The sequence below is a fragment of the Populus trichocarpa genome, chromosome 18, assembly GCF_000002775.5.
Source record: "Populus trichocarpa isolate Nisqually-1 chromosome 18, P.trichocarpa_v4.1, whole genome shotgun sequence".
Classification (NCBI taxonomy): Eukaryota; Viridiplantae; Streptophyta; class Magnoliopsida; order Malpighiales; family Salicaceae; genus Populus; species Populus trichocarpa.
Window position 1 is genome coordinate 8,211,701 of NC_037302.2, and position 21,444 is coordinate 8,233,144.

Sequence of the window (21,444 nt, forward strand, 5' to 3'; positions counted from 1 at the left end):
TAATATTCATTTATATTTTATTAATAAATCTAAAGTAAAAATAAAGTCATTAGGGCGAAAAACTTTGGAAATGATATTATAAAATGGTTATAATTATGAGATTCATATTGCATTAAAGTATTGTTCCTAAATGTTCCTAGTTAAATGCTATATTAAAATTGAATATTTTTTATGAAAGGATAATAATTACATTGAAAAACTGCTTACTAAAAGGTTAAGTCAAACCACTTATGACTTTTTTAATATTTAGAGGATCATGACAAATTGCTAGACATTGTATTCGATCTTCAAATATAAATCAATCAATTGTTGAATTGATAATAAATTAAATTTTCTAATTTATTTAATCATATTTTATTTAGGATTATAATTTATATTTAGATCAACTTATTATAAACCTAATGAGTCACACATATGTAGAACTATTGGTCAAAAATTAAATTGGAATAATGAATCAAGTGTGATTTGATTGTAAATCATTTTTAGAAATTAAGGACTATAATATAATTAATACAAGAAATTACAATTCTAGATCTAGAAAATCAAGTATGGACTTGATTGAATAAGTTTTTAAAATTGTCATGAAATAATAAATGTTATATTATTCAAGGGGCAAGGTGATATTTTTTTATTTATAGGGTTATTAAGTTTTCTCTATAAATAAAACATTATGTCTTATATTTTCTATAAGTTATGATACATAACTTATTGTACACACTCCACCTATACGAATAGGTAGGGTAGAGAAAAGAAAATTTAGCACTTAAGATATAATAGTTTATCTCTCTTAAAAGGGTTTTGAGAGAATTCTCATTAGTGGTTCATGTGAATTATTGTTAGTGGTCAGACACTTGACAGACTTGTGGTTTGTGACAACCTAACCTTGAAGAAATTGTTCAAACCTAAAAATAATTTGATCTTTAGATAACCTTTGTTTAAACTTTAAATGACCCTTGATTGTCTAAAAGAATTCTCGAGATTTTTGAAATCTTTTTTAAGATTTATTGTTTTTGTTATGTCTATGTGTTTCGAGAAACCTCACACGATATGCTTTTTTGACAAGACGAGGGATTAAGTACCTTAATGGAACTTCTCTTGTTAAATAAAATTTGTTGGCACCAAATTAAGTTTTTTTTAATTGCTAGAATGTTATCGACGAACAACCTTCTCTCTCTTTCACTATTTCACTATTTTCAGCAAGTTTCTCTCTCTTCTTTCAAATTCAAAGACTAAAAAATTGAAGTTGTAGTCTAAAACTAAAATTCCATAAACTAAAGGGATTGTTAAAGGAAAAAGGAAAGTACGAGGACCAAAAAAAACTTTCTTGTATGAATTTGAGTTTGGCAATGTATTTTGCTTATGTTTTTCAGTTTGTTCCTATTTCTTTTTAATTGTGTCTTTTTATTATTATATCTCATTAAATTGGCTTCCAATTAAGTTTTAAAATCTAATAAAAACCTTTAAATGTCTTGAAGACATGAAGTTTGGAGACCACAAACTCACAAAACATCTAAAATGACTCACAAAAGGATGAAATAATAAAAAAAAAAATTAAAGACCAAAACGAAAAAAAATCATAGTAAAAACTAAGATGGTAAATAATAAGCTTGCACTATAGAAAACCCCAAGCTTTTTCGGTTTATTTTGTAATTTCCTTAACTAAAAAACTATAAGGTAGCCATGACGAGACAAGTTTACTTCAATGGATACTCCTTTCCATTTAACTACCGTTTCAATTCCAATTAAAGCTTTATGAATGCAAGTGGGCTAGTCTTTCTTGTAATTGCTCCAATAAAAATACAACTTAATAAAGTTATGTTCTCTACTTTAAAACTTCACATATTTAGTTTGTTACCCAACTAGACCCGCTAGTGTCTCCTCTATTTCACTCTCACATAAGACCTTAAATCCTGAAAATAGACATATACTTTGTCATCCAAATGAGTCCTCAATCAAGAGAGAGGTCTAATTATATTTTAGGTTAAGATTTTGTTGGAAATTTTTCTTCAACATAAATATTTTAACATAGAAAATTAATAAATTTAAAATTAATTGTGATTGAATAATAAATTAATCTTAAAAAATCCTACAAATTTAAAAATATCAATTTAATATTAAAAGAATGTAAGATTTTAAGATTATAAGATTTTCTTGTGTTTATATAATGGAAACTTGAAAAATTAAAATTAGTCTCGTAGAATATTAAAATTTTTAAAGATGAGAGATCTGGGAAAAGTACGTCTTAGACTTAAGCCACACGCGCTTGACCCGACACGAGCCTGAATTTGAATTTATTATACAATAATTTTTTTTAAAAAAATATTATTATTTTTTTCATAAACAATACCAGATTAATTGAATTTATCTGATTAGCTTCTTTTATTTAATACATCGATAGTCTCACAGTTTTAAAAATTCGTATTAAAATATCAATTGTTTATAAAAAAAATTCAATGCTTTTAATAAATTAAAAATTGACAGAATTAATTCTCTTAATTCAAAATTAGTTATGGCGGCTTGGTTCCTTATTATATAGGGGATAGAGGGGATTGTCAAGAACATAATAAACCAACGAGCATTTTTCCAATTCTTTCAAATCCATTTGCATTCTTATGACGTCCTTTTGCTCCATAGTTGCATCTTTTTGTACAGTAATCTCTAGCTGGGAATAGGGTCTCTTTGGGAGCTATCAGTTATAATAATAATTATTATTATTATTCAAAATACGTGTAAGCCGCAGAAATCATTGTAATCTAAATAATAATAATAATAAAAAAAATTTAAAGGGTATAATTCAACTACTAAGATTTTAAATTTACTCTTTAGAGATCACCATTTCGAGTCCTACAAACCTCAGAGTTACTTAAAACTTATATGGTCGTTAATTTCAAGGTCCGTGAGATTAGTCGAGATACATGCAAGCTGCCCGAACACCCATATTAATAAATAATAATAATAATAGTAATTGATTATTGCTTACAGTTATGCACTGATATGAGTTGTCTTTACTAACTTGCTCAATTTTGTAACATCTATTTGCAATGGTACTTTTCTGTTTTTGTTTTTGCTATATCTAATTCGTTTTCCCTCTTTCTAGCTGGTTCTCTTCGGATGAGGCGTTGATTTAGCTATTATCCTGGTTTTCTAGTAATTATCCTTGTTTTCATTACCTTTTTTGTGGAGATTCAACCATTCGATTGATTACATTAGGAATAAATGCACTAAAGAAGGCAAATAATGACCGGTTAGAAAACACTGACGCCATTGACTATGAGGCTGATTTCGGATAAGGGTAAAGTAAAAGTTGATTTTTAAAATATTTTTTATTTAAAAATATATTAAAATAATTTTTGTTTAAGTATTTTAAAATTATTTTTGATATTAATATATCAAAACAATCTATAAATATTAAAAAATAAATTTAAATAAAAAAATAAATTTTTAAAAATCATAATTTTAAAATATACTATTTACGCATCACATGTCACTATAAAAAGTAAATTTGGACTTCTCCTCCACCCCCACAATGAAAGAGGATCACATCGTGCACCACCAAGTCTTGAATCTTTTAATTTACAAGGAAGCATTTGGTATGTTGAATAAGATAGGATAGAAAAAAAGATAGAAATGAACTTAATTAGATTAGAAGATATATATTCTTGTCTTATTATTATAATGTTATGTTTGTTATATTCTAGAGGACGATTAAATAATGTTTTTTACAACAATTCATTTGCATCCTAAAAATAGGTTTTCAATTACAAATCTTGTAATGACCACAAAATAATTATATTATACATGCTTAAAAAAGAAAATAAAAAAACATTTGTAATAGTTAAATTACTCTAAAAAAACCACTAAAGTGAAATGACACTCATGTTCAAAATTTTTAAGAGATTTTTAGAACTTGAGTTAAATGAATATCCAAAATTTTCCATGACTCATTAACTCAAAATATTCTTTTAGAGCTTTTTGTATTGACATATTTATATACACTAATGGTAACAATAAAATAGAAAATAAATTAATAATATGTTTGGTTGAGAATAAACTTTAAACATGTTTTATACAAAGAACATATCAACAAGCATAATGAATTTTGTGAAGAAATCAATCAAAAAGTTCAAGAAAAAAGTAAAGTGAAGATTTAGATTAAGTGTTCATTTAGTGCTCATATAAATCTTTATATCTTACATGATAACATAATTAAAATAAAACTATACACTGTACTCTGTATGTATTAAAGGATTGATAATAAAATCTAAGATAGACGGTTCTAAGAATTCACTTAAGTTAAACTGATAAATCTAGTTTGCATGAACCAGATGATCGTTTGATGTGACTAAACTTATACATCAGTGATGAACACCTGAGAATTTTGCAGGAACCGATCAACCGATTGGCTTGACTAATCTGAACCAGTCGATCATTTGAACTATTTAAAAAAAAATATATATACATAGCTTTTAAAAAGAGGAATATGAACATATATATACAAGTTATTCTAAGAGAAAAACAATTACAAAATCATCAATCTTTGATCATACTATAATTTGTGCTATTAAACATTCATATTATAGCACAATAGTATTCAATCTCATTTTCACTACACTTAAACACTTTCATATCTTATAAGTGCTATTAAGTCAGGTATAAAGATATTAGAACTTCAATTAAAATATATACTATATTAAGAGATACCGTTGTGAAAACAAATCACCCTTGTAAATATTTAAGAGTTAGGTAAAAACTCTTAGTATTGGTGAGATAATTTTATCAAAGAAATTTTTTTGAAGATAATATATTTTTAATTGAAAAAATCCTGAAAAGAGCATATCTAAAATCTTGATGTAGATTTATTAAAGACTATTATATTCTTGAATTTGCACTAGTGAAAGAATTTAATAATCAAATATGATTTTGTATTTAAGATGTGGAAGTAGGTTTATTGAACCACGTTAAAAATAATTTTATAATTTTTTTGAAAATATTTTAATTATATAATTAATTATTATATTTATTTGAAGTAATTTGTATTATCTACGTAGGTTACTGATACACACGTAATTCACCCATCTTAAATGTTTAAGTTGACTGAACAACACTTTATTCCTTAATTGCTTCTAACTTATCTTGTTGATTCATCCGTCCGTCTTTTGTTAAGAAAAAAAGTAATAAATTTTCCAGACAACACAAGTGAAGTGTCAACATTCTTGAATATTTAGTGACACACGCAGCACCTTATTCTCAAAGGATCAACAGGAAAATCAGCAGCCTAGAAAATGGAGTCGAGCAACCCCAGTGAACAATCCCAGGGTAAATTCAACCCCACCAAGTTATTTCCATTAACACACCACTTAAATCTAATCTTTCCCATTAATTTATATTTTATACTCTAACCACCACCCTCTCTTTCTCTCTGCCCCACCTAACTGTCCATACCTTTTTATGCCTTCTGTTACACAGCACAGTCGCTGTTAGTCGCCTGTTCTGTTCTGTGGGGTTTTTTTTATTTATTTATGGTTTTTTAATTTTGTTGGAATCATGTCAGTGAAAACAGTTTCATTGGCAATTTACATGGTAATTAACTTCAAATAAAACTAGGTTCTATGGGTTTTTCTCAATAAGAATCACCTTGTCTTTGCTTTTTCTACACAGTTTTTGTGTCTGTTTGTGTGTGCGGGTGCTAATCCAGTTTAACCTCCTTTTTGTTATTGATTCGAGTTATTTAAAAGACAACGGAAGGAAAAAAAGAAATGAAAAACCTCTTCTTTCTTTGCTATGTAGTATTATTTTAATTGTTTTGTGGTTTCTTCATTAGTATCGAGGAGGGTCTTCCAAAGGTTTTTGAAAGTTTGGTGCTTGATGTCATGGGGCTGGTGATGGTGCCACCCATTCTTCAGCTGCTGGGGAAACTCTCTGCCATTGGCTTTTTTTTCGCAGTTCAAGGATCTACTGGTAAATTTATGATGCTAGCTCTTCTTTGTTAGGATTGGATTGAATTAGGAGAAATTTATGTTGTTTAAGGGTTTTTTTTTATTAATCAATCATTTTGCTATCTGGGCCTATCTAACTTCATGTTGCCAATGCTAATGTGAAGAAGCTGACAATACATGTACGAGTTGATACGAGCCAAATTGGACTGTGGTGTCTTTGTTGACCTGGGATTGTTTACTAATAGTGAACCAGAAACTAAAAAAATGTTTCCCCCTCAATTATGTAACCATAGATCAGAGCTTGTTGGTAAAAAGCTCAAGTAATTGAGACAATGAAGGGAGCTCATAGTTATGCCAAATCTTTCTCCCTCTCTTAGAGGACGGACGGCTAGCTAACATTGTCAGTTATTACAAGTATCTTTAGCTGCTTATATAATTCTATGTTTCTTTAGAACTTCATACAATCCAGCCGCATTTCTGCCACTGCATTGATATCTCATCTTGCTCTGATTCCATTGTCTACAGTCTGATTTGCTAAAGATATTTCGTTATGGAGTTTTAAATTCAACAGAGAGCAGATCTAATGGGTTGTCTTTGAACTCTTCCTGTACATAGACTAGAAAACATGGATACTAAACCCCATAAGAGAAAGACAATTCTCCACCACTGATATAAGCAGAAGCAAATCATAAATGCTAATTTTGTAAAGACACAGCCCTTACGTCTGTTCTGATTGATATATTTTAGTTTGAAACTTATTATAGATACCAAGTTGCATTTATATGTGGTTTTAAATCTGGTATTATATCTAATTTTCAGCTGACAATATATCCCTAATTCCAACAATTTTTTCTGACATTCCTCCAATAGAAGGAACGCCTGGTCCCCAACTCCAGCCATTCAGAAGCAGTGTGCCAGCCTCAGAGTCTCTGTCAACTGGTAACTTGCATAAACTGTTACTGTAGATTGTTTACTAATCTTGAGATCGTTTTAATATGATTCTGGTTTAAAAATACAGGGTCAAACTTGCACCCTCCACTTGCATTGCCACCACTCACCTCTGCCCCAGTGCCCCAAACAATCACAGGGCATGTACCATCATATTCTCCTAGTCCTCTGATAGTAACAAAACCACATAATAGAGCTCCTCCTCCCTTGATTTCTCAAGGACATGTACCATCCTTGTCACCAAGTTTTTCAGTTACATCTCCAACGTATAATACAGCTCCTCCACCCACACTTAATCAAGGGCATGAGCCACCTAAGCCACCAAATGCTCATCGAAGAGAGGCAGCAGTTAGACAGACTCCTGTCTCTGCGTCAAGTGCGCCAGGTGCATAACTTACTAATGCTTGTTTTTTTTAGTAATTTTCAAGTTGACATTTTGTTCTATAACAAGTGCCTTTGTTACAATGTTTGGTTCTAGCTGCAGCACCTTCGAGACAGTCACCAGAAAATTCACCAGTCAGCCAATCAAATGCACCTGAAGCTTCATCACTAAGTACTCATAAAAAAGATGTATCCTTCAGTGGGGCTCCTGTCCCAAATTCAGTTTCTCCAGGTATAGAATTAGTGTTCTATTGTTCTCTGGCTCTTCTGGTGGATTCTAATTCAACAGGTTTCTAATTCATTTTCTTGTTTTGGTATAGAATTAGTGTTCTATTCTTCTGTGACTCTTCTGATAGATTCTATTTCAACAGGTTCCTAATTCTTTTTCTTATTTTCCTGCATTTTTATTTTACAAAATACAATATCAGCTGCATCTCCATCAAGGACTTCAAAAGAAAATCAACCAGCAGCCCCCCCTATTGCACCAGCAACGATGCCATCTGGTGTGCATTGATATGTTCTATATATGTGGATAATCCCCTTCTTTCTTTTATTTTTTCCTTTCAAAAGTTCAAACTAAATAATCATGTTGGATCTTTTTTATTTTGATAACAGCAGTTCCGGTTGTATCACCAATGGGAGCCATGCCACAAAATTCATCAGCAACCCACCCAGTCATGCCTGGAGAACCCCCTGCTATATTATCAGGTTTTACTCGAGAGAAAACACTTCAAATTCATGTTGGTTATGAAGCTGTTCCTTTAGCATCGAACCATTCCACATCTTCATTTTCAATGTCTTCTAAACTTTGTCATATAATGGATGTGTCAATAGATAGTCCATGGCTGAAGAAATGAACATAACTTTCCTTTCTGCAACCTTCTTTTACTTAATTTATAGTGATGCCTCACTAAGGCCTGTTATAAAACATGGACAAAGTGATTGAAACAATAATGATGCTATAAATATTTTCTGAAAATTTCCATTACAAACCACAAAATTGTTGGAATGCAGCTTCATTCCATGATCTGTATTTAGAAAAAAGCCACTAGATATATCTTCCTTGGTCTTTTCAACTTACATTCAAAAAGGTCACTTTGAGTATTATGAAAATCTCATTTTCTTATTTTTCTTATGTGTTTTCTTTTAATTGTTCTTCCCAATTAAGCAACTAATTATTTCAGTTGGTGTTGCATTCTATGATTTAATAACCATGGTCTTGAATAACGTTTGATGCATACTTGGAAAAAGCCACTAGATTATCTTCTTTTTTCTTTTAAACACTTAAACAAGGCCAGTTTTCAGCATCATGAAAACTTCATTTCCTTTTTTCCTTCATTTATTTTATTCATTTTTCCATTTGAATGACTATTTTTTGTGTGGGTGTGGCAATGTATGATTTGATGACCATGGCATGGAATACAAGACTAGGTGGTATTTCCATATTGTTTTCCTGGCACTATTTTCATATATGCAAACTCTTTACACTTAGGTAATGCTAGATTTTATTGGCTCTCATATGACATTGCAGGTCCAAATGTCCCCCATCCATCTGCTCCTACCCCAAGCATTGATGATAAGAAAGATGAAATTCCAGTTTCTGCACCGCCAAATGAAACACCCACACCTTTATCTCCCATGAGCCATTTTCCAGCTAAAGGTATGCATTATTAAACTGAAAATTTCACCAAGATCAGTTATATGAAGCACTAGTGTGAAGACTTGGAATTTAACAAAAAAAAATTCAGGTTCTTTTTCTGGTATAGCTCCTTCCACGCACAATGCCATGAGGCACTCTAATGACTCTCCCATTTCTCCTTCATCATTGCCGAAAACTCCTCTGGCTAAACAGCATCACTCTTCTGCGCCTTCACCTTCTATCCCATTTCATAAACAGAACCATGAAAGCAGCAGAATCAGTGACTCTGCTCCTGCATCCTCAAATCCAACATTTCCGCCATCTTCAAAACAGCAAGGTCCTTCTTTTGTGCTTGAGAAGTTCCCCAATCGATAACCATTTGGTTTGCTATGTACTTAACATTCATATATATGATTTTGTTTTATTTTGATGCTCTTTACAGGTCCAGTCATGCCTCCATCATTTCTTCCAACAAGCAGGCATAAACAATATGCTTTCTCACCCCTTGGTACTCCAGGTATCATAATAGTGACTGTTTTAGTGGTTCATATTTGGAGCATTTATCTTGAAGGTCTTTTCAGTTTCTAATGCAGTTCCTCTATGGTAGATTCTTCAAATAATGCATCACACTACCGCTATCCTAAACCAGTGATCATTGTCTCACCCACTCCTTCACCCACTCAAACTGCAGCATCTGGATGGACAAAAAGTAAGGAAAGCTCATAGTCCTTACATTTCGTTTTCCCCTTTTTCCAAGTTGATTATGCATTACATTTACTTATTTCATTCATTACATACTTAATAGCTTACCTTTTGATTATTGTTGCGTTTCCAAGTGCCAGCTCTTTCCCCTAAAGCTTCTCCTTCTGGGTTTTCTTCAAGAACTCCCAAGATGCCCCCCCTGCCACCACTCCACACATTGCCACCTCCACCTCCTAATGAAGGTACACAGATCCATGCTTCTCTTGCTTTGAAGTTTGTTTATCTTTTCCCTTCGATGTTCTTTGTCTTCCTAAATGTAATGCATAGGCTCATCGAATGTGCAGATTGTTCAACGACTGTGTGCACAGAGCCATACACAAATACTCCTCCTGGGTCACCATGTCGCTGTGTCTTGCCCATGCAAGTAGGACTGGGCGTTAGTGTTGCACTGTATACCTTTTTCCCTTTAGTTTCAGAGCTTGCTCAGGAAATTGCTGCTGGCGTTTTTATGAAACAAGGTCAAGTTCGCATTATAGGGGCCAATGCCCCCAGCCAGCAGCTAGAGAAGACAATCGTCCTTATTGACTTGGTTCCCCTTGGAGAAAGATTTGACAATTCAACTGCCCTTTTGACTTATCTAAGATTTTGGAAAAAACAAGTTGTTATAAACCCTTCTTTTTTTGGTGACTATGAAGTATTATATGTGCGTTATCTAGGTAAACAATTTCTAAATGTGAAGAATTTTATTTTTTTTCCTTTTCTTTTTATTCTTTTCCTGGATATTTATAGAAGTGCTACATTTATAGGTTTACCTCCACCTCCACCTATGGCACCTTTTGGAATTGCAATAATCGATGATGGGCCATATTCTGGCAATGACAACAACGCAAGGATGATAAAGCCCCTAGGGGTTGATGTCCATAAAAGGAAGCGTAAAGATGGGCTTGCTGGTGGCATCATTGCTATTATTGCTGTGTCTGGTTTTGTAGCACTAGTTTTATTCTCTGCTGTTGCTTTGGCATTGCTGTTTAAACATAGAGATCATGCTAGTCAACCGGCATCAGTCCTGCAGCCATTGCCACCTTCAGTTGTGAAACCATCAGGTAATAGTATTTAAAGCCTTGTATAGTTTAGCCTATCTGCTTGATGGATCAATGTTTTTACAGAGTAAAACACTAAGCTTATAGAACATACAGAATTGGACTAATTAGCTAGCACAGTGATTGAACTTGGCAAGGTAAAATAGAAAGAAAAAGAAACTGTGGAATGTTGTGAAATACTAAGGTTGTACAAATATGGCATGTATATATTAGACTTAACATTGTCTTGGAATGTTGTGAAATACTAAGGTTGTACAAATATGATATGTATATATTAGACTTAACATTGTCTTAATTTTGTATTTCCATGTTGTCCTTCTGTATTTAACATGCTTTGTTGGATAACCATTTTCTTTCTATTCTAATATGTTTGATTTAGTAATATCTGGCAATTTGAACAATTCAAAAGTCTTGCTTTGTTTTGCGATGAAAAAGGAAAACTAATTTGCAGGTATTGCTGGGTCATTGATTGGAAGTGGTCTTAGTTCTGCCTCATTGTCCTTTGCATCTAGTATTCCAGCGTACACAGGATCTGCTAAGACCTTCAGCAAAAGTGACATAGAGCGGGCCACTAGTAGCTTTGATGCTTCAAGAATACTCGGGGAGGGTGGCTTTGGGCTTGTTTACAGTGGTGTTTTAGAAGACGGGACCAAAGTTGCTGTAAAAGTTCTAAAGAGAAATGATCAGCAAGGTGGTCGAGAATTCTTGGCAGAAGTTGAGATGCTTAGCCGCCTTCATCACAGAAATTTAGTCAAGTTGATTGGAATATGCACAGAGGAATGTTCACGCAGCTTGGTCTACGAGCTCATAGCAAATGGCAGTGTCGAATCTCATCTACATGGTAGTAGCCTTGCTCTTTCTGAGTTTTCATATTTGGATCAAGAAAGTTATCTCTTAGATAAGGAGTCAATGTTCTATAACATGAATATGCTTGTCTGTATGTTGTTTACTTACCAGGGGTTGATAAAGAATCTGTTTGGATCAAGAAAGTTATCTCTTAGATAAGGAGTCAATGTTCTATAACATGAATATGCTTGTCTGTATGTTGTTTACTTACCAGGGGTTGATAAAGAATCTGCTCTTAATTGGGATGCTCGGATCAAGATAGCACTTGGTGCAGCTCGAGGTCTAGCTTATCTACATGAGGATTCAAGCCCTCGTGTGATACACAGGGACTTCAAGTCAAGCAACATTTTGTTGGAACATGATTTCACACCAAAAGTCTCAGACTTTGGTTTGGCTAGGACTGCCTTGGATGAGGAAAATAGGCACATATCAACGCAGGTCATGGGAACTTTTGGGTAAGAATTTGTCTTTCAGGCTTCATGAAGTCTTATTGTATCCCTTGTTATATGATTCCCCACCTAACACCAACTCCTTACAAGGAAATGCCCATGTTTGTTTGCTTGTCATACCTTAATCATGTATTAAGCGCTAAATATCTCTGGGAGAACAATAGATGGAGGTGGCATGCTCACTGTGTAGTAGATCCAAGTACCTGCATAATTGCTCAGCATTCTGGATGTTGCTGGGTGTCCCAGATTTAGGTTACACAGACTGAAGTTTTTTTATATGACCATATGATGTTTTAGAAGGTACCAACCGAGTTAGCTCCTGCTCCTTGTTCTAGAAAGTAAAATAGCTGCCACCACATTGTCTTCTAATTAGACTGTTAAGGAACATCCATGAATCATAGCTCATTGTCCAGATCTCTGTTGTGCAGAATCTTCTCTTAAGCTTGTCTAATGACTCAATGCTCATCCTAAACCACATGCATACAAACATCCATTTGTAATTCAGAATAAAATTAAAATATGTTTATGGCAATATAAATTTGAAAGTCCATAACTTCAATTATATGTATCGGTTGCAAATGAAATTAAAGCTCATTGAAATGATGCCAAGGTGAACTTTTGAATTTCGATATTCTTCAACCTAGACATCTTGGTTGGCAGTGCTAATATGGACCTGCATAAAATCATAAATATGTAGTTGCTCCTCCTTTTTGGGGATAAAGAATTCTTGGACCAGTTCAGTATTATTATGTTTTTTCTAGAAAAAAGGATAGTGAGGACACACAAGACACCTTTTTAACATTTAGGCAACCTTCAAGCTGATATAGGCTTGCTTTAAGTTCCTTCATTTGAATTGTATTAGAGTTTATTGAATTTGATGTATCTATTTGCCTGATGAATATTTAATCTAGGTATGTCGCTCCAGAGTATGCAATGACTGGCCATCTTCTTGTGAAGAGTGATGTTTACAGTTATGGTGTAGTCCTTCTTGAGCTCCTAACAGGACGAAAACCAGTGGATATGTCCCAGCCACCTGGTCAAGAGAATCTAGTTGCATGGGCTCGTCCATTTCTAACAACTAAAGAAGGGCTTGAAGTAATTATAGATCCGACTCTAGCAACTGATGTACCTTTTGATAGTGTGGCCAAAGTAGCAGCTATTGCATCAATGTGTGTTCAACCAGAGGTATCACACCGTCCTTTTATGAGTGAGGTTGTTCAGGCCTTAAAACTAGTATCTAATGAGTGTGATGAGGCAAAGGAACTGGATTCCAGGAGTTCCAGCCAAGATTTATCTATTTACATGGATGCTGAGGTCAGTGCAGTCTCAGGACAGCTTCGGGATTCTTTACGAAGTCAGGCCCTAGTACATAATTATGATTCCGAGCCAGATATAGAAAGGGGACTCGTGGATTCATATTTTTTCAGTACATCAGACGGGTGTGGGAGGCAGGGCTCTGGATCATTGAGGAGATGCTCGTCAGGTCCATTGAAAACAGGAAGGGGCAGAGAGTTGTTTCAGAGAATGAGATTGACAGGGGAAAGTGTGAGTGAACGTGGAACCATCTTCAAAATGTGGCCAGGTTCACATTAAGAGCTAGATCGTCCCTCTTTTTTGTGAATATTGACTTCCCGTTTTTCAATCTTAAAATCCTGTACTGCAAGCAAGCATTCAGTCCTCCATAAGAACAAGAATTGGTTGCGGTCTCGCAGGAGCCTGGACAACGAAGTAAGCTATTATTATGGAATGCAGAATGCCAAAATCCATCACTTCAGGACAGTTGCAGCATTTGTTTTGATCTCGCTCCAAATGAATTAAATTTTAAGGAAGGTTCGAAGATAACAGGACGTGATCCCATATAAGGCTTTCGTTGTCTATACTCAATTGCACTGGCGGCAGTAACACGATGATATGGAGATATCTGAATTCAATGGTGTATCAACATATTTAATACTTCAAGTCTGCCAGGCATCAGCAGCAGGATATTTCCTTCCTTCCCGTTTGTAAGATTTTTTCATCAAATCAAGTTAAAATACATGGTAGCATTTCTCACTTTCACTGTAGAAATATTCAGCTTCTTTTTTTAAAAATAAAAATAAATTGGGATGTGCATATAGTAGTTTAATAAGTTTCTTTCCAGTTTTCCAGCAACGTTGGAGACATCTTCTTGGATTAATGGTCTGGAGGCTCATGAAATTTACTCTTGACCTTCATTGTGCTCCTTTAAGCTGTAATTTTTAAGAAACAAGCAATGTCCTATGTTCGTATAATCCCGTTCTGATACACAAGTAATATTTCAACTTGTTGAAGCTCCTGGTCGAATTACATCACTGGCAATGGAAGGCAGCACTTCCAGGATACAATGTTACAGCTTTTAAAATCTTCGATTTCATATTAAAAGCCCGGTAGGCGTCTAACCTTTTCTACAACTAATATTTCATTGTTAACAATATTCTACTAGTTAGAAATAGTTTTTTTTTTTTTTTTTTTCCCGTGCGAAGATGCCTGATTATTTTGAAAACTTATTTTTATATAATTTTGAAATTATTCAAATAATTATTAGAAAGAATTTCGATGATTTAAATTGTAGAGTAAAAGTGTATTTATGAAGTCAAAAGCTTTTCTTATTTATGTATTTTTTTTTAACATAGCCATGACTTTTTTCATGAATGGTAGGGGTTTTTCAATAACAATCTAAAGCAATTAAAATAGAAATTTATATGAATTTAATTAATTTAAATTTATGAGAAAAAATGTATTTTTTGGGAAAAACTCCTTTGACAAACACTACTTTCTTTTATTTTTTAAATCAGAAGGTTGGTTCTTCACATATTCCCAATTCTAACATATTAAACGAGAAGGCAATAGAGTTGCTCATTTGCTTTCTTCTAGGGTTCCATCTAGTGTAGATGATATTGTTGATTCGTGAATTATTAAATGTAAACAAATAAAAAAAAATGTTGTGAATTAACAGGATATTGAAAAATTGTTCATACATTAACTCATAATTCTTAATAGGATACCTTTTTTAATGCTTACTACCAGAAAATTAGACAAAGTTTATGGAATATTCTGTTAATGTTTAGGTTAAATTTAGTTGGTATTTTTAAAACATGTCATTGAAAAGTATCTTGTTGAGGTTTTGCTTTTATCCGCAATTAAAAAACCAACAAAATAATCATGTCAAAAAAATAAGTTTTTCCCGCTTATTTTTTGTTAGCAACTAAATTGCTAAAAACAATTTTCATTGCTGATTCTTTGAGAAGCCCTAAACATTCTACATGTCTTGTCAAAATTTTCAAAATGATACGAATTTTTTGGTGAAATTACTAACAAAGATGTCTACAAAATTACCTTTATGTCGGTGATTTCATCGATAGTTTCACTATTTATTTTGTTGGATGTTATTATTGTCAAGCCTACAATTTTTACCTAAACAACAACAACAACAATCAATCAATAAACCACAACCACAATTCACAATAAATTACAACAAAAGTATATATTTAAAACAAAATGTACTTATACAAAGCTCACATTATATTTAAATAGTTCACAATAATAAGATAAACAATATTTTATACATAATTAATTTTTAAACAATGTATATATTAATAACACATTAAAATTTTTAAAATCTTCAATTAGAAGATTCAGAGGTGGAGGAAAAGGTATACCCATATATAAAATTTTCTAAGCCCAATACATCCTAGTTTCTTGTTGGAGTTATGCTCTCATTTTTGTCATCATTTATGCTTTGAGATCTGCTCTTAGATCTTCTATCATTTTTTTCTCTCATCTTTGCTTCTCAATGGACAATTGTTCATGAACCCTTTTCTTGACTTGTTTATCAAAGTTTTGCAATTCATTACTTGGGTCAGAATGTGGTGTGCCTACAATTAAAACAGTTTAGTCTACCCTCATTTCTCGGGCTGATGTTATAGGCATAACCTAAAGTTGATTCTTATCAGGTCCATCACTTGCAACAGCTTTTAACCACAGTTGAGGATTGTAAGGAGGATGAGCGGAAGTGTCCTTATCAAATTTTGTATTCATGCTAACGTTATATGTCTTATACAAAACAAGAAAAAAGTAAGTTAAATTCATAAATTCAATTACATTTTATATTATTGATGGAAACAAACGTTATTAAAGTTATGATAACTATTAAAAGACTTACAAACGAACACTTCTGCTCTTGTATCAATAAAAATTTTCTTATTTTTTTTCTTATCTCCCTTCTTTATATGAGTTTCCTCATATAACTCCATTAGAGTCGGTTCACGCCCAAGCTGTTTTTTTTTAAATTAAATAGCTTGTTAAAAGCCTCACAAATAAACATTTAATTAAAACTTAAAGAAAAAAAATAAAATATATAACAACAAACTCTTACTAGGTTATTTGTATGGTTGACAAACTGAATCACTTATCTAGTATACTTGCTCATTGAACCATAAGTTTTTTTATTTCTATTTTGTGTATTAAATCAGGAGAACTTTCTAGAACTTTTTGTTTGTACAAATTGTTGAAATAATACCTAATTACTCTCTATGACATGTTTCGGTTTATATCTTTTTTATTTCTCAACATCATCAAAGTTGGCTTTCCTAATTGTTTATTTGTGGGCATCGTACCATAAATCCCTCAACCTGGTATAGAAATTTGTTAAACAAGAATAAAGTGAGAAAGTAAAAGAATATGAATTTATAATATTATAACATTATTTGATTTAAATTTACCTAGTTGCACTATTGTTTTTTCACACTCTCTTGATAAACGTCTTGTTGCTCTCGTCTTACTAAATTTTTTCCCTAATTGATTTCATAGATTAATTAGTTTTCAAAATTTTAAAAACTAGTAACTCAAATTAGAGATTATTTATCTAGCCTTAAGTTTTATCCACCAACCATTTACCATAGTTATCCATTTAGAATGTTCATAAAGATGACTCCATTAAAACAATGGTTCTTCAAATGACCACTTCATCGTAAGGGTGATTGGACATGCAACTTTAATACTATTGAATCTGAAAACCAATTCATCAATGTCATTTTCATGAAATATAAAACTTAAAATAACTTAATACAAATAAATAACTTCAATATTAAGACAAAACATTAATTATATAGAGAGGTTGTCCTTCTATTCTGCAATAATTTTGCTTAAAATAAGCTTTATAAAATAAAGGATGATTGCTCTATTTTCCTTATTGGTTTAGTCTGGTTGATAACTTTTACATTAGATGGTGCCTCTTCATAATCATCATTTAGATTTACAACACGATCACAGACACTACTACTTGATGAAGTAGTAACGCTCTTGTTGGACTTGGACCTGTTTTTTCTTGTATACATGGTATCTAATAGGAAACAATGAACACATTATGTTAATGGTAGTTTAGAACTTAGAACTTGATGCTTAACCGATAAAACCCATTTTCATATTTGTGTATTTTAGATTTGCATTTTACAATTCCACTATCAAAGAAGGCAGCACTTATGGTACCAATTGCACTATGGTGTGGTTGTTTTATTTGTCTAGTTTTTCTGGTCATTAACAATCATTTACCTTCATGACCTTTTAGTCTCGACAACACCATCCAAGAAAGGGCACATAACTTCCTAATGACAATACTAATTCTTGTTATTGGCATAATTGTAATCAAAATCTAGTCTATGAATCTACAATATTAAAGTGCACAAAAAGAAGAGTGATCATGAATTTAACTATCTTTACTACAAAGATATTACTAACTATGCTTATTTGATGTCCAATCATAAAGTTGGTAGGCAATGACCTTGCTATACACAAATATATAACCATTTTAACCATGTCCTTTTAATAAACTGAGCACAACCATGTAGTCATTAAACACACAAGCGCGAGAGTGTTAAAACACACAACCATGATTCACACACACACACACACTAGATTCTATCATTTTAAAAATTTGATAAGTTTGCTTGTTTTGAAAATATTTAGTGTCTTGTAGCTTTTATTGACCCTTTTAATACATAATTAAAAATCCAAAAAAATTGGATATTTAAAACATCCTAAACATAATATTTTCAACCCAAATTGTACAGAGAAAAAAGAGTAGTAAAATGGAAGGCATATTTTTACACTTACAAGGCTAAAGCATAAAATATTCAACCAAACTCAAGCAAAGGCAAAATCAAAAGAAAATGACAGTCAAGTTTTTAAAACGAAAACATGAGAAAAATCGAAAACTAAAACAATCAACTTTATCAAAGCTCATAAGAAAAATATAGTAGCATTTTTGTTTTCTTAAAACCATTCTCAACAAAATTTTTAAACATAAACTCACTAAAAATACAAAGAATGTAGCAACAACTCTCTAACGTGCTTTAGACAAACAATCAAACATGAATCCATCATTGAGAAGCTTAATAAAGGTCTCAAACCCTATACATTTGAGAAAATTTTCAAACACACATAAAACATTCAAAATTCAGCCCCCAGATATCATATTTATGTCAACCAAATTAGTAAGAACAATCCTCAAGGTCCAACGGATGCGGGTGTCATCATTAAGCAAAATCAATCTCCCCTTTGATTTTCACATGACACACCATCCAAACCAATGCAAGCAAACACACAAAAAGTGAAAATCAAAACGTTTTGAAAAAGTAATACGAAGTTATTTGTTGCAGTCCGAACTCAAATTGAAAAAAAAAGAAATAAAAAGCCTCGTGCAAAGTAATTAACAAATTTACTAGGAAGTGAAAGTAAACAAGAAATCAAACTTGAGATGGGGAGAGATGTATTGTTGGTGTTAGATTTGTAGGGGGGCTATCGGTAGTAATTAATTTGATGTTTTGAGGAGAAGAAGAAGAAATTGGGAAAGAAGAGGACTATTAGGTTTTAATTTAGTTTAAAATTATTGATGGAATTTTTGTTGGCAATTCTATCAGTAATTCGACATGTCAGTTATGCTGATGGAATTTTTTTTATTCCATCATTGTTTTCATTAGAAATTACAGACATAAATTTTCCATCACAATTTTTATCGGTAAACGATGAATTATTTTTCATTGGCAATTTCGTAACTTTTTTTTTTTAGTAGTGTTGTGTCCCCAATATTTGAGATATGGGGATGTAAAAAGAAAAGGAGGATAAATTGATAAAATAAAAGCATCTAGAGAATGCACATCTATGACCAAACATATAAGACTTTAATTGCCACTTACAAATAATATGGAAAAAAATATGGTATTAATTTAAAGACATAACTTATCATATGACTCTCTTGATATTTCTTACATTCTACCTTTTGGCTCCTATGACACTACTTGAAAAGTGATAATTTCTTATAAAATCCAGAAAAGCTAGTGAGTAGAAACACTTACACTTAGATCAAGAATACAATATATAAATCATACTAGTTATACTTTGCAATAAAATACTTCCTTGTATGCATTACAATACACTATTTTTTAACATAAGTACTTTATTTGTAAATAAACTTTATAAATGAAATTCCAATAAGTCATTCAGATCCAACTTTATATATCCTGATGGATATAAAAATAATACTTTATATTTATACAATATCACAATCAACTTTCAAACTTAGCTCATTTGCTAAAAAATATTTTCAACTCATAAAGTTCCATAAAATATTTTCCGAATAGTAATTCATTTATAATATCATCCAACTATTTTAACTACCATCTCAATCTCACCATATACCACCACGACAATCCCCTTACCACTAGCTCCTCTTTCACCATCACCATAATTATCATGCTACCACCTCCTCTTCCATCGCATTCACTGAGAAATATATTTTATGAGAAAATATTTTTTAAGCTAAATACTGAAAAATATTTTAAATGCAAAATATTTTATATTTGCAAAATATTTTACACAAAACAAACGAGCTCTTGTAATTAGGTTTTTACAATTTTTTAGTCATATATTTTCAATTCATATGAAATTTTCAATTTTTAGTTAAAATTTTTAATGGAGTCATAAAAGGCTTTTACAACACCAACTTATTTTTTCTCTTGTATTAAAAATTAGCTTTAAATCTTATTTGCAGCCTAGCATAAGTACTAGTTAGTTACAAAAAAAACTAAAAGTCATCAGTAAAACATTATGACCCTAGACTTATTACAATGTAGATTGGAACAATTTAATGACAATTTTGTCATTCTAAAAAAAATAACAAAGCTTACTATTAGGGGTAGTACCGATTATTCCACAAGATCCATTGAACATTACTAAATTGATCGAGAACAAACTAATATATACATATTTGTTAACATAGTAAAATGACTTTATTACTCTTATGAACAAAATTTTTAAAATTATGGTTTAGGGGTGTTTTTCTAGCACAATGAAATAACTACATTATCTTTAGAAGAAAAAACATAAAAATAGATGTCTAGAGGCTTCTTAACAATTTCATCATGACTTTTTAGTTATAAGCAAATGAGGGGTAAATTAATCTTTTCACATATATATAAAAAATATAAAACAAAAACGGGTTGGCGCGGAAGCACCCAAGCTTTTTGGATGGCGCATGTGGCGCCTCTAAGCGGTCAAACGCCACCTTTCATAACAGTGGTGGAAGTGCCACGTCATCCTCTTCATGGTGGTCAACATATGTGCATAGTAGAGCAACCATTGGGTCCCATGGTGACAAACTAGTCTTTTCACATATATAAAAATAATTAAAAAAAGGGGTTGACGTGAAGGTTCCCATGCTTTTTAGGCAGCGTGTGCGATGCATCTAAGCAGTCAAACGCTACCTTTCATGATGGTGTTGGAAGCGTCGTGCTATGCTCTTCATAGTGGTCAACGCGTGAGCACGGTAGAGCAATATGTGGGTTTTGTGAGGCTTTTTTCCTTATCCTCCTTCTTTTTTATATCCCCGCTTTGAATTTCTTGCCAACCCTTCCCAAAAATAAATGTGCCTTCTAGTTTGTATTTATATCAAATTCTAGTCCTTATTTTTTTTATTACTGTTTGTTTTGCTTTTAATACTTTTTGAAGTTGATTATTTTTTTAGTTTCATCCCTAAACATTTTATTTCATTTAGTTTTTAATCCAATTTGATCCTTATTATTTTGATTGCTATTGTTTTTGTTTTTTGTTTTTATCTCTTTCTTGTTTTATTTTTCAATTTCATCCATCAACATTTAATTTTTGCATCCAACTTGGTCCTTATTCTTTTTATTGTTGTTTTCTTTTCTCATTTTCATGATTTATTTTATTTTTCAATTTAGTCCATCATTGTTCTCTTTCATTTATTTTTCATACTAGAATTGGTCCTCATTGTTTTAATTGTTATTTATTTTGTTTTTAATTTTTTGATGATTAAGAATTTTGCTTCGTGATTTTTTCATATTTTTTATGGGATAATCTCGGTCTCATGTCTTAGATCTCTGGTTTTGAAAATTAGCCTGATTTAAATT

The 21,444-nt window shown here is 31.9% G+C and overlaps 1 protein-coding gene across 12 annotated transcripts; it reads left to right on the top strand.

The window, feature by feature from the left end:
* Window positions 1-5,161: 5,161 nt before the first annotated feature.
* Window positions 5,162-14,113, top strand: LOC18107676 (receptor-like serine/threonine-protein kinase ALE2). Of its 12 annotated transcripts, none has more exons than XM_024590255.2 (17): window positions 5,162-5,316; window positions 5,822-5,958; window positions 6,756-6,875; window positions 6,955-7,269; window positions 7,363-7,497; window positions 7,694-7,768; window positions 7,881-7,973; window positions 8,797-8,925; window positions 9,014-9,241; window positions 9,347-9,421; window positions 9,512-9,613; window positions 9,741-9,848; window positions 9,951-10,322; window positions 10,413-10,709; window positions 11,158-11,547; window positions 11,767-12,007; window positions 12,913-14,113. In XM_024590255.2, exons 2-17 carry the CDS (start codon window positions 5,871-5,873, stop codon window positions 13,592-13,594), a joined length of 3,450 nt encoding a protein of 1,149 aa, XP_024446023.2. In that variant the 5' UTR covers window positions 5,162-5,316; window positions 5,822-5,870; the 3' UTR covers window positions 13,595-14,113. The 12 variants fall into 12 exon arrangements, with proteins under 12 accessions (XP_024446023.2, XP_052304960.1, XP_024446022.2 ...); XM_052449000.1 differs by having other exon boundaries at window positions 6,807-6,875; XM_024590254.2 differs by lacking the exon at window positions 5,162-5,316 and adding an exon at window positions 5,340-5,580.
* Window positions 14,114-21,444: the final 7,331 nt, after the last annotated feature.

Excerpts from the sequence above, each read along its gene's own strand:
- LOC18107676 (XM_024590255.2), top strand. The coding sequence starts at position 5,871 with ATGGGGCTGGTGATGGTGCCACCCATTCTTCAGCTGCTGGGGAAACTC. Across the intron at positions 7,974-8,796 it reads ACCCCCTGCTATATTATCAG|GTCCAAATGTCCCCCATCCA; the intron begins GTTTTACTCGAG and ends ATGACATTGCAG. Across the intron at positions 9,422-9,511 it reads CTCACCCCTTGGTACTCCAG|ATTCTTCAAATAATGCATCA; the intron begins GTATCATAATAG and ends CCTCTATGGTAG.